The 12414-nt window shown below is 37.0% G+C and overlaps 1 protein-coding gene across 1 annotated transcript; it reads left to right on the plus strand.

Moving 5' to 3' along the window:
* Positions 1-10975: 10975 nt before the first annotated feature.
* On the plus strand, positions 10976-11907 carry LOC122450565 (olfactory receptor 8K5). The gene has a single exon (XM_043482923.1). It carries the CDS (start codon positions 10976-10978, stop codon positions 11810-11812), a length of 837 nt encoding a protein of 278 aa, XP_043338858.1. The 3' UTR covers positions 11813-11907.
* Positions 11908-12414: the final 507 nt, after the last annotated feature.

A 12414-nucleotide genomic window follows, 5' to 3' on the forward strand; every position in this document is an offset into this window, starting at 1 on the left:
ATTCTTGAATTCAGTAAAATTTAAAAAGAAAAATAATTGGAAAAAATTTGCTCCACAGAACAGAGATTTACCTAAATGACAAATGGTCAGGTGTCACTAGGCTTGTTATGCAGATATGCAAGATAAGGAAGCCAAAAACTCAATTTTAAACCAAAAACTTAATTTTAAAGATTCTTTAAAAGCATCATACACAGAGAGAGAATAAAAAAGTGAATTTCTGGTGGTTAGATTGCTGATCTCTATTTTCAGTTTAACTTGGAAAATGAGTTCAAAAGAATCCTTCTAGAACTCTGGTGAAAATTCAAGGCTTACATTCATCAAACTAATATTTACTGAAGAACAACATATTCTAGGCATCATTTAGAGATAAATGGGTTATCATAAATGGTTCAATCTTCATTTTTAGAAAGATTGGAGAATAAATATACTCCCGAAGACACTTAGATTATCTAGAAATCTATAATTAAAATAGAACATTGAGTTTAAAATTGATAACTTAAATTAAAAAATGGATAATCACCATGTGGAAAAATGAGAGAATGCTCAATTTAGACAAGTAAGAAAATTGGATGCATGAATTTTCCAAGGACTTTTGTCAATCTCTGTAACCAGAATCTTGGAATTTAATAACTCTGCTGCTAAAAATAACTGGAAAATTAGAGACAGACATGTAACAAAAGTTTTCAGATATTTGATAATTGGTGGCCCATGACAGAAAGATCGTGATTACTGGCCCCTGATATGGAATGATGGTGGGGCACAGGAATAACATGACAGTCATGTAGAGATGAAGACACTGAGTCAGATCAGGAAGGGCTACAGTGCCTGGAATATGCAGGGCTGAGCACTCGAGTGGAGACACCTAAGCAAAGTGATTTCATATCAGCATGAAGTTGGCCTGAGACATTTCTGATGGTTTCTAAATTGCAGCTATTGAGATTGTATAAAGCCAAATCAAGAATGGGCGTCCCTCATAGATCAGTTGGTGAAGAATCTGCCTACAATGCAGGATACCTGGGTTCGATTCCTGATTTGGGAAGATCCCCTGAAGAAGGAAACAGCAATCCACTCCAGTTTTCTAGCCTGGAGAATCCCATCGACAGAGGAGCCTGGTGGGCTACAGTCCATGGGGTCACAAGAGTCGGACACAATTTAGTGACTAAAGAGAAAGTCAAGAACAGCTACTAGGAAAGGAGGAACTGCCAGGAATTTGTACCTTGAAAACTAGCAGTTCTCATAGGGTTGGGTCAAATTTGTCATATCTTATTGAAGAATGTCATTGAACATCTAGAGCTTTCAATAAAGACACCTGAAGAGACAACTTGCCCCAGAGGAAATAATCCACTGTACTCCATCTAACAGAACTCTCAAAAGGATTAAGCAGATTAGTAAGCAAATAAAACTGGTAAAACAAAACTCAACAATTTGATGAAAGAGAGAGAGAAAAAAAAAAACTATGGATTCAACTGAAAAATGTTCCCAGTGTCCAGCATCCAAAGAAACATTTGCATGTTGAAGAAGCAGAAAAATGTTATCCATAACCATGAGAAAAATAAATCATCATTTCTAGATCCAGGAATAACAGATGATAGAATAGGTAGTGAAAGTGAAAGTGTTAGTCACTCAGTCGTGTCTAACCCTTTGTGACCCCAAGGACTGCAGCCCGCCAGACTCCTTTGTCCATGGAATTTTCCAGGTAAGAATACTAGAGTGGGTTGCCATGTCCTTCTCCGGGGTATCTTTCCAACCCAGGGGTTGAACCTGCGTCTCCTGATTTGCAGGCAGATTCTTTACCATCTGAGCCACCAGGAAAGCCACAGAATAGGTAGACAGGAACTTTAAAAGCAGTGATAAATATTTCTAAGAATCCAAAGGCAAATATAAATATGAAAATTAGAACTAAGAATTATAATAGAAACCCAAATTGATTTACTAGGATTCAGTAGACTATCAAGTATAAACATTTTGCTGTGTATTTGTTTAAAGTAGATTAGACATTGATGAAATAACAGTGAATAAGACACAAAACAATAGAACTATTTGCACTTAAGTACCAAGAAATTAAATAGAAATGACTAAAAATTTAGACATTTAACAAGACTAAGAAAAGTGCTTATATACAGAGAAAAAAAGAATAATAAAAACAGACTTTGTGAAAATGCACACAAAGAAAATGGACAAACATATTTAAAAACACTGGAAACATAGCAAACAATAATTTTATGCCAGACATAAACATCATTTAGAAACTTAAAGAAATATACATTTCCTTTATCTGCTTCTGGTAATGACCAGGTAAGTTTTGATAAGCCATCACATCACAGTTAAAAACTTGAGAAAAAAAGAAATAGCCAACCTTGAAAGTACTAAAGGCATAAAATTAAGCAAATTCTGAAATGCATTAGACATTCATTAATGGAACAAATGATTTTCTCATTTTACAAATTCTATTTTGAGAAGGGCTTGATCTTGCAGCAAATGAATACCTTGTAAATAGCCCACAGTCTTTCTGAGCTGAACAGCAAAAAAGACAAAAGTGGGACAAACATAGTCAAAGGGGGAGAAAAAAGAGAGAGAGAGAGGAATGAATTCTAGGAAGGAGAAAGCCAGGGAAGGTGAGATTAATATCCTGTGTACACAAGTTGTCAAGTTCACTGATCCTGAACCATGAAAGTGTGATGCAGACTCCACATGCTAGACAGAGATAAAAATATGAAGCAGTATTTGTATTACAACGCATGAGACAGAGTTTGAGTCAAAGCATGTTAGTTTTCTGCTAAAAGGAAAAAACAAATAAAATCAACTCTCTTGATTTTATTTGTGAGGTGGAGGTGAGGGAGGTGGGAGGGGGGTTCTGGATGGGGGACCCATGTACACCCATGACTAATTCATGTCAATGTATGCAAAGCCACCACACCATTGTAAAGTAATTAGCTTCCAATTAAAATAAATTAATTTTAAAAAAGAAAAAAAATAAACTCACTTAAGAAAAATACAACAATATTCAGACATAGCATGATATTACAATATCCAAGATAAAATCCAAAATTTCTTGACATGCAAATGTACAAGAAAATTTGAGCAAGTCTTGAAAGGGCAACAGAAATGGATTCTTTTTTCTTTTTCTCCCTTCTCAGTCTTCAGAGAGTTCTGCGTACTTTGAATTGTGGCTTTAACTTTTCAGTCTCTCTTTCCCATTTCATCCCCAAGTCTCCTTTATATTTAAGAGGCTTCCCTGGTGACTCAGTGGTAAAGAATCTCTGAAATGCAGAAGACACAGGAAATGCGGGTTTGATCCTTGGGTTGGGAAGATCCCCTGGAGGAGGGCATGGCAGTCCACTCCAGTATTCTTGCCTGGAGAATCCCATGGACAAAGGAGCCTGGCCACTACAATCCATGGGATCACAGAGTCTGACAGGACTGAAGCCCCTGATCACACAGGAGCAAACATGAGAAAGGGTTTTCTGCCCTCCCTAGAGGCAGGACAATTCTTCTTTGTATCATGCAGGATCTTGGGTCAAATGACTAAAACAGTCAAAAGTATAGAGGAAAATCTGAATAAATAGTTTTATCTAGCACAGACATAAAATCTCAAAAATATATTGATCAAAAAGAAAAACAACCAAATTAAAATTAACCAAAACATAGATGTCTTAAAAGAAGATATACGAAAGACCGACAGGTTATACAGAAAAGTGTTTACTGTGTTAGTCATCAAGCAAAAAAAAATCACGATGAAATAATTTTTCACCAATTTCTATTTCAAAATTTTAAAAATTCTAATCAAATATTGGCACAGATATGCAGAAAATGGAACTCTCATGGATATTTGTTGGTAATTTAAAAGACTACAATAAGTTTTTGGAAGGTTTCAAATTTCTTATAAACTTAAACATGCATTTATCTTATGATCCAGTAATTTCACTCAGATCTGACCATGAGAAATCAACTCATCTGTCCACAAACATAGTTGAATGGAAATGTTTATACTAGACTTTTTATAATAGCCCAAAACACAAATATCCATCAGTAGTTAAAGAATGGTGGCGCATGTATGTATTAGAATACAATGTAGCTATAAAAATCACAATGTAGATAAATTTCAAAATCCCTGTACTAAGTGAAAGATACCAGAATGACAGTACATATTGCCTTATTTTACTTACATGAAATTCAGAAACAGGGATAATAAGTTTATGGAAAGAAACCAGAGCAGCAGTTGCTGGAGGTGGAAGGATTCTGTTTGAGGTGTTAAGGGGTGAGGAAAATTTTCCTATGATGGAAATGGTCTAGGTAGGGTGTATAAAGCATCAGAGAAATTTCTTTGGTGTTGAAAGTGTTCTATCTATTGATTTAGGTATTAAGAAGAAATAAAACATTTTCCAGCACTTATCCATTTGTACAATTTAGATCCATCTTTAACTGTATATGAATTTCCCTCAATTATTGTATGTATAGAAATCATAGAGGAAGAGGGCATGGATAAAATTTATGAGAGGGAATATAATATTTTATATTAGATTTTATTATTGATGAGGTTGTACTGAACATTATCCAAGCATGGTTGAATCTCAGCTCAGGCCACACTACAGTTGAGATGATCATCACAGTAAGATACTGCATCTCAGTGACTGTTATGGTTGGTCATACGGAAGGACAAGACAAGGATATATCATCCATTTAAAGATGAGGGTTTAATTTCAAAGCATCTGGTTATCAATTATATGGCTTTGGTCAAATTATCTGGTTCTCCTAAACTTGATATCCTCTGAATATGGAAATAATACCTATCTCACATAAATTAAATGATATGTTTTTAACCCAGTGTTCACTACATATTTTTACTTGACTAACACACTTAAAGAAAAAAAAAAAGTATGTGATGATGATAATGTCATTTAAAACGTATCATGGGTTTTGTAATCGTTCCAGTTTTACTGGAATAAAGCTGATTGAAGAATTTTCATTGCTACTTCAATCCCTGACTCTGTGTGAGGGGATATGTACTTTTACAGAGCTCTCCATGAGCTGTACAGATCATTTATGCTGTTTGGTTTCTTTCCTTGAATTATCCCTTGCACTTTTTTTTTTTTCAGTTGGGAATATGTAGAACATCCTGAATAATTAGCAGTCACCACAGGCAATGTTTAATAAATGCTCAGATGATTTAGGTGTAATCATCTGAATAAATGATACTACTTCCTCTGGGATCATCACAGAGGAAGAGAAAAGGCATATATTCTCCTTATCCAAACAAAAAGTAATTTTGGAGAAGAAAATCCAATTCTTCATTAAAGGTGAGTGGATAGAAGTTGTCAATTTTGATTATCACCTGGGTGTTGTTCATTTCCTAAATTTTCTGGCCTCTGACCATGGACTCTTATGACTGTTAATGGTCACTGAGAGCTAATTCCTTACTTGACAAAAACATTATCATCTCTCTTTTTATCTGGAGTAGTATGGAATTTTTAGAGTATTAGATCTTGACTAGAAGTAATATATTCACTTGATTTCTAAAATGTGAAAGTACATTTGGATATTTCATGGGATGAAAAAGTTAGAAATACCTGAAAAAATCATCACTGGTCTCATCTATTAGAATCTATTAACATTAAGATTCATCTAGATAAAATATAGAATGCCCAGTTATATCTGAATATTACTTTTTGGTAATTATTATTCATATAAACATATCCAATGCAATATTTTAAAATAATACATTAAATTATATATTATATATTATAATATTTTTAAAACATTTGCAATATTTTAAATGAAAACTATTTTAATAATGTATAATAATGATATAAGTCTTTATGGCATTTCCTTGGTGGCTCATATGATAAAGAATCTGCCTACAATGCAGGAGGGTTTGATCTCGGAATTAGGAAGATCCTCTGGAGAAGGGAATGGCTACCCACTCCAGTATTCTTGCCTGGAGAATTCCACAGACAAAGGAGCCTGGCAGCCTATAGACCTTGGGCTCACAAAAAGTCGGTCACAACTAAGTGACTAAGAGTTTCAAGTCCTTATATATAAAGATAAACCATATGTAAATGTTTTTTAGTTGTCTGCTTTTATCCCCTACTGGTTGCTTACTACTTGATTTGTGTTTTTTTGTTTGCTTGCTTGTATTCCGGAAAGGTTTTACAAACTGAATAAGTAGACTGGCAAATAAATAGAATGATTTAAGAGTTACCAAGAAAGCCCTGTCCCTCAGATAATTCCTAACTGCTATCATCATGTCTGAAGATTGAAAAGTCAGTTATTCTTTTGCATAATTTTTGCATTTTGTATGCCTTAACTCCTTAAATGGAAGTGCATAAAATGTTGCACCAAAATGACTTTAGATATTCTTTCCTGAAATAAAAGAATGGGCAGGATATCAATACCTCTTTCAGATTCTAGCAGTTGCTAGTTCTAGTAGAACTAGAAGTGAGGCTGTTGGATCATATGGGGAACTTTTAATCAGCAGGTATAAAATTACAGCTTTGCAAGATGAATAGGATAAAGATACGCTGTACACCATTGTGTACATAGTTAATAATACTGTACTGTACACTTCAAAGTATTTTAATGGGGTAAATTCTCATACTAGAATGAGCAGGGTAAAAGAATCAAGACATCTTCAGTGGGAGGTAATCACTGACACTGAAAATGGAGATCAACTCAGTAAAAACTAAAATAATTCTTAGCTAACACTGAAGACTTCAAAGGGTGCTGGAATTTTGGATTGCCTTAACTCAGTTATGACCAACCTAGAAAGCATATTAAAAATCAGAAACATTACTTTGCCAACAAAAGTCCGTGTAGTCAAGGCTATGGTTTTTTCAGTGGTCATGTATGGATGTGAGAGTTGGACTATAAAGAAAGCTGAGTGCCGAAGAATTGATGATTTGAACTGTGGTGTTGGAGAAGACTCTTGAGAGTCCCTTGGACTGCAAGGAGATCCAGCCAGTCCATCCTGAAGGAGATCGGTCCTGGGTGTTCACTGGAAGGACTGATGCTGAAGCTGAACCTCCAATCCTTTGGCCACCTCATGCAAAAAGCTGACTCATTGGAAAAGACCCTGATGCTGGGAAAGATTGAGGGCTCGAGGAGAAGGGGACGATGGAGGATGAGATGGTTGGATGTCATCACTGACTCAACGGACACGGGTTTGGGTGGACTCCGAGAGCTGGTGATGGACAGGGCAGCCTGGCGAGCTGCGGTCCACGGGGTCGCAAAGAGTTGGACACGACTGAGTGACTGAACTGAACTGAACTCAGTGTGTTTCCCATTCTGCAGGAAAACCTTGAGAGTAGAGTCTGAAACATTGGGGTCTTATTTATAAAATGGGAAGGGGCTTGAAAGCAGAATGGGATTCAATGGGGAATCTGCAGACAACATCAGCTAGGAGAAAGGGGTAGAAATGGCTCAGCAATCTCCAGTATTGCATCCCTAGTCTTTGAATCAAACTGGCTAAATCAATACTAAAAATTAGAAAGTGCTACTGAGTGGCTTCTTACTCCAGCTAACCTTCTGATTGGCTTTGTAAGGGAGCAATATTTGACCCCCAGCCCCCCAAAATGTCTCTTTGGCATGGACTATTTCCAGCTGAAAACAATCAAGATCCAGAAGACTCCAGAAGAAATTTTGATCTTCCCCCTGATTGTCTAAAAAATACTAGATGAAGGGCTTGTTGATATCTGCAGAGAAAGTCAGCTACGTGTAGTCAGGGAAATGCAGGCAGTGCCTAGAGATCCAAGTCCACTCTGTACCACTGTCTCTACTGGACCCAGCAGATATCAGTTTATCAAGCATTTGTTTTTCCATGTCCATGCGAGTTCCCTCCTGCTCCTTTGAAGTCCCAAACCACTACCTTCAACATCCTCTTTTGTCTTTAGCTGAAGACAGTATTTAAGGTAAAGACTTTGGCCATTTTGATGAGCTACTCAGTTTTCCTGAGTTGCTTCTATATATACATGTTATACAACTTTTATTTGATTTCTTCCTGCAAATCTGTCTCATGGCAATTTAATTCTCAGAGCCACCAACCAGCCTAAAGAACTTAGGAAGATGGTAGAAGATAATTCCTTCCTCTCTGACAGCTCTGATGAAATAAAAATGCAGTCTAAGGCTGGTCAGAGAACTGTGTGCATAATTGTTGTTTCTCTTCCTTTGGCATCCTCTCTCCCCTTTATTGTGCACTGTGTATCTCTATTATGCCTCAACCAAATTTCCCATTAGCAGAAATATCTACTCAATAACAAAGAGACACATTCTTCTAGCACCAGCAAGATAAATCCTTAGGAAATGACCTTCCTTCTTGTAAGGGGCTCACCATGATGCCCCCTTGTCCACCGCTATCTGTACATGTAGATCTGGTTTGTTTACACTGTCAGTAATACATCAATCAATGAACAGCTCTTAGTCTCAGAAAATTATTTGACTACACTTTCATCTTTAAAAGATAGAACAATTCCAGAACTTTCTGAGAGGTTATTTCAGGGTTATAATCCTTTCAGTTCAGTTCAGTTCAGTTCAGTTGCTCAGTCGTGTCTGACTCTTTGCAACCCCATGAGTTGCAGCACACCAGGCCACCCTGTCCAACACCAACTCCCGGAGTCTACACAAACCCATGTCAATCGAGTCGATAATGCCATCCAGCCATCTCATCCTCTGTTGTCCCCTTCTCTTCCTGCCCCCAATCCTTCCCAGCATCAGGGTCTTTTCCAATGAGTCAACTCTTCGCATGAGGTGACCAAAGTATTGGAGTTTCAGCTTCAACATCAGTCCTACCAATGAACACCCAGGACTGATCTCCTGTAAGATGGACTGGTTGGATCTCCTTGCAGTCCAAGGGACTCTCAAGAGTCTTCTCCAACACCACAGTTCAAAAGCATCAATTCTTCCGTGCTCAGTTTTCTTCACCATCCAACTCTCACATCCTTACATGACCACTGGAAAAACCATAGCCTTGACTACACGGACCTTTGTTGGCAAAGTACTGTCTCTGCTTCTAAATATGCTGTCTTTTTTGGTCATAACTTTCCTTCCAAGGAGTAAGCGTCTTTTAATTTCATGGATGCAATCACCATCTGCAGTGATTTTGGAGCCCCCAAAATAAAATCAGCCACTGTTTCCCCTGTTTTCCCATCTATTTGCCATGAAGTGATGGGACCAGATGCCATGATCTTAGTTTTCTGAATGCTGAGCTTTAAGCTAACTTTTTCACTTTCCTCATTCACTTTCATCAAGAGACTTTTTAGTTCTTCTTCACTTTCTGCCATTTTGGTGGTGTCATCTGCATATCTGAGGTTATTAATATTTCTCCCAGCAATATTGATTCAAGGTTGTGCTTCTTCCAGCCCAGCGTTTCTCATGATGTACTCTGCATATAAGTTAAAAGAGCAGGGTGACATATATACAGCCTTGACGTACTCCTTTTCTTATTTGGAACCAGTCTTTTGTTCCATGTCCAGTTCTAACTATTGCTTCTTGACCTGCATACAGGTTTCTCAAGAGACAGATCAGATGGTCTGGTATTCCTATCTCTTTAAGAATCTTCCACAGTTTATTGTGATCCACACAATCAAAGCCTTTGGCATAGTCAATAAAGCAGAAATAGATGTTTTTCTGGAACTCTTTTGCTTTTCCGTTGTCCCAGTGGATGTTGGCAATTTGATCTCTGGTTCCTCTGCCTTTTCTAAAACCAACTTGAACATCTCGAAGTTCATGGTTCTTGTATTGCTGTAGCCTGGCTTGGAGAATTTTGAGCATTTCTTTACTAGTGTGTGAGATGAGCACAATTGTGTGGTAGTTTGAGCATTCTTTGGGATTGCCTTTCTTAGGGATTGGAATGAAAATGGACCTTTTCCAGCCCTGTGGCCACTGCTGAGTTTTCCAAATTTGCTGGCACATTGAGTGCAGCACTTTCACAGCATCAGCTTTCAGGATTTGAATTAGCTCAACTGGAATTCCACATAATCCTTAGTCTGGTTCACATAAGATTTTCTATTCTTAGATCAACTGATTAATTTTTTCATTGACAGAATCCAGAAGTTTCACCTGATAGAAGTTTCTGCCTTTGCCCATTTGGATGTCTCAGACTAAAGTTGAGCATTCTATTACATTATAATAATTTTATCCTATATTTTATCTGATTGAGATTTTTGAACTTGAATTACTCCTCCAATTGAAAGTCATGCTTACAGTGTTCCAGATTTTGCTTAAGAAGAAACTGAGAGAAAGGGAATCCAGATGGATTAAGCTAAGAGAAGTTCTAATTGTTTTTACTGATTGGTGATTTAGTCACTAAGCATCTGACTCTTTGCAATCCCATGGACTGTAGCCTACGAGGCTCCTCTGTCCATGGGATTTTCCAGGCTAGAATACTGGAGTGGGTTGCCATTTCCTTCTCCAGAGCATCTTCTCCACCCAGGGATCGAACCTGGGTCTTCTGCATTGCAGGCAGATTCTTTACTAATTGAACCAACAGGGAAGCCCGTGTAAATTTTATGAAATGCAGAAGGCAGCACTTAACACAAACATTTAAAAAATTATGGTGTTATGCTTTGTATTGTACAATTGTACAATATATACTATATTGTGCAATTTGAGAAGTCCAAAAGAATTCTCAGATGAAAGTGGAAGTGTTCTAAATAAAAATGTGATATCCTTATATAGATGAAATAAAGTCTATATTTCTATGTTAATACCTAAATGATAATTTTTTTTAATAAACGGATATTTTCCATGTATTCCTGACTCTATTTAATCTGTAGTAACAGTGCATGTGATTTCCCATGATTTCCTCTTTTTGGAAAGTAGAAGATTCTGTCATTTATTTTAGTTTCAAAATAAGATATGGAAATTACTTTTCTATCCCTTATCATGAAATAAAATATCTACTCTCTCTAAAAGTATTATGCTTAATTAAATGACATCACAGGAAAACTAACCTATTTCTTTCCAGAAAAGCTAACTGGGTTAAATGGACCAACAGAATCGATCATCACTGACTGAATTCATTCTGATGGGGGTCACAAAGCAGGCTGAACTTCAGGCTCCCCTTTTTGGGGTCTTCCTCATCATCTACACAATCACAGTGGTGGGAAATCTGGGCATGATCATCTTAACTCAAGTGGATTCCCGGCTACACACACCTATGTACTTTTTTATCAAACACTTGGCTTTCATTGATCTTGGTAATTCTACTGTCATTTGTCCCAAGATGCTGGTGAATTTTGTTGTGGATCAAAATACTATTTCCTATTATGCATGTGCCACACAATTGGCTTTCTTCCTTATGTTCATTATCGGTGAATTTTTTATCTTGTCGGCCATGGCCTATGACCGCTACTTGGCTATCTGCAACCCTCTGCTGTACAATGTTATCATGTCCCAGAGACTTTGTTATATGTTGGTAGGCATTCCATATCTCTACAGTACATTTCAGGCACTCATGTTTACTATTAAGATTTTTACACTGACTTTTTGCGGCTCTAATATCATCAGTCATTTCTACTGTGATGACATTCCCTTGTTACTTATGCTCTGCTCAAATGCACAAGAAATAGAATTGTTGATCGTACTATTTTCAGCATTTAATTTGATCTCTTCCCTCTTGGTCATCCTAATGTCCTACATACTGACCCTGATGGCAGTATTTCAAATGTGTTCTGCAGAGAGCAGGAGAAAAGCTCTCTCCACACGCGGTCCTCATCTGATGGTGGTGGTTGTGCTCTGTGGGTCTCTATTTGTGTATGTGCAGCCCAACTCCACTCACTCCTTTGGTACAGATAAAACGGCCTCTGTGTTTCATACTTAGTGATTCCCGTGCTTCACCCCTTGATCTACAGCTTAAGGAACAAAGAAGTGAAAAATGCCTTCCGAAGGGTCTTAAAGAATAAGTGCAAACTTAGTATCTAATGTCCAATAATCCAATAAGAATTATTATTTTAACAAACTATGATTGAGGCATATGTCACTTGATGACATTTCTAAAAAAAAATATAATACCATTCTTCTTGGCTCCAGAACAAAGGTTCATTAAAATGCACAGAGAAATAGATTGTTTTCCTTGTCCAGTTAATTTTCATACTTTAAATCTCAGTGGAATCTCACTCTCTTCCCCACACTCCTTGCTGTTGATTCAATGTCTCCTTTAATGATTCCACAGAACCCCGAATAGATCCCAAAGGAAGCTCTTATCAAACTTTACTTAGTAAACCATGTGTTTGTTTCTGCCAAGCTTTTTGTTTGTTTTCTACGAAGGTGTCCTTTCAATCATTTTGCACTGTATTTCCTGAATATAAACAACTGTGTGTAGATAGAGTGAGTCTCTTACATACAGCAGACATTTGGCTCATAATTTTTTTAAAAAAATCATTCTACTCATCTCAACCTTTGGGGAATTTAATCTATTTTCAT

Source organism: Cervus canadensis, chromosome 11 (genome assembly GCF_019320065.1).
Source record: "Cervus canadensis isolate Bull #8, Minnesota chromosome 11, ASM1932006v1, whole genome shotgun sequence".
NCBI lineage: Eukaryota > Metazoa > Chordata > Mammalia > Artiodactyla > Cervidae > Cervus > Cervus canadensis.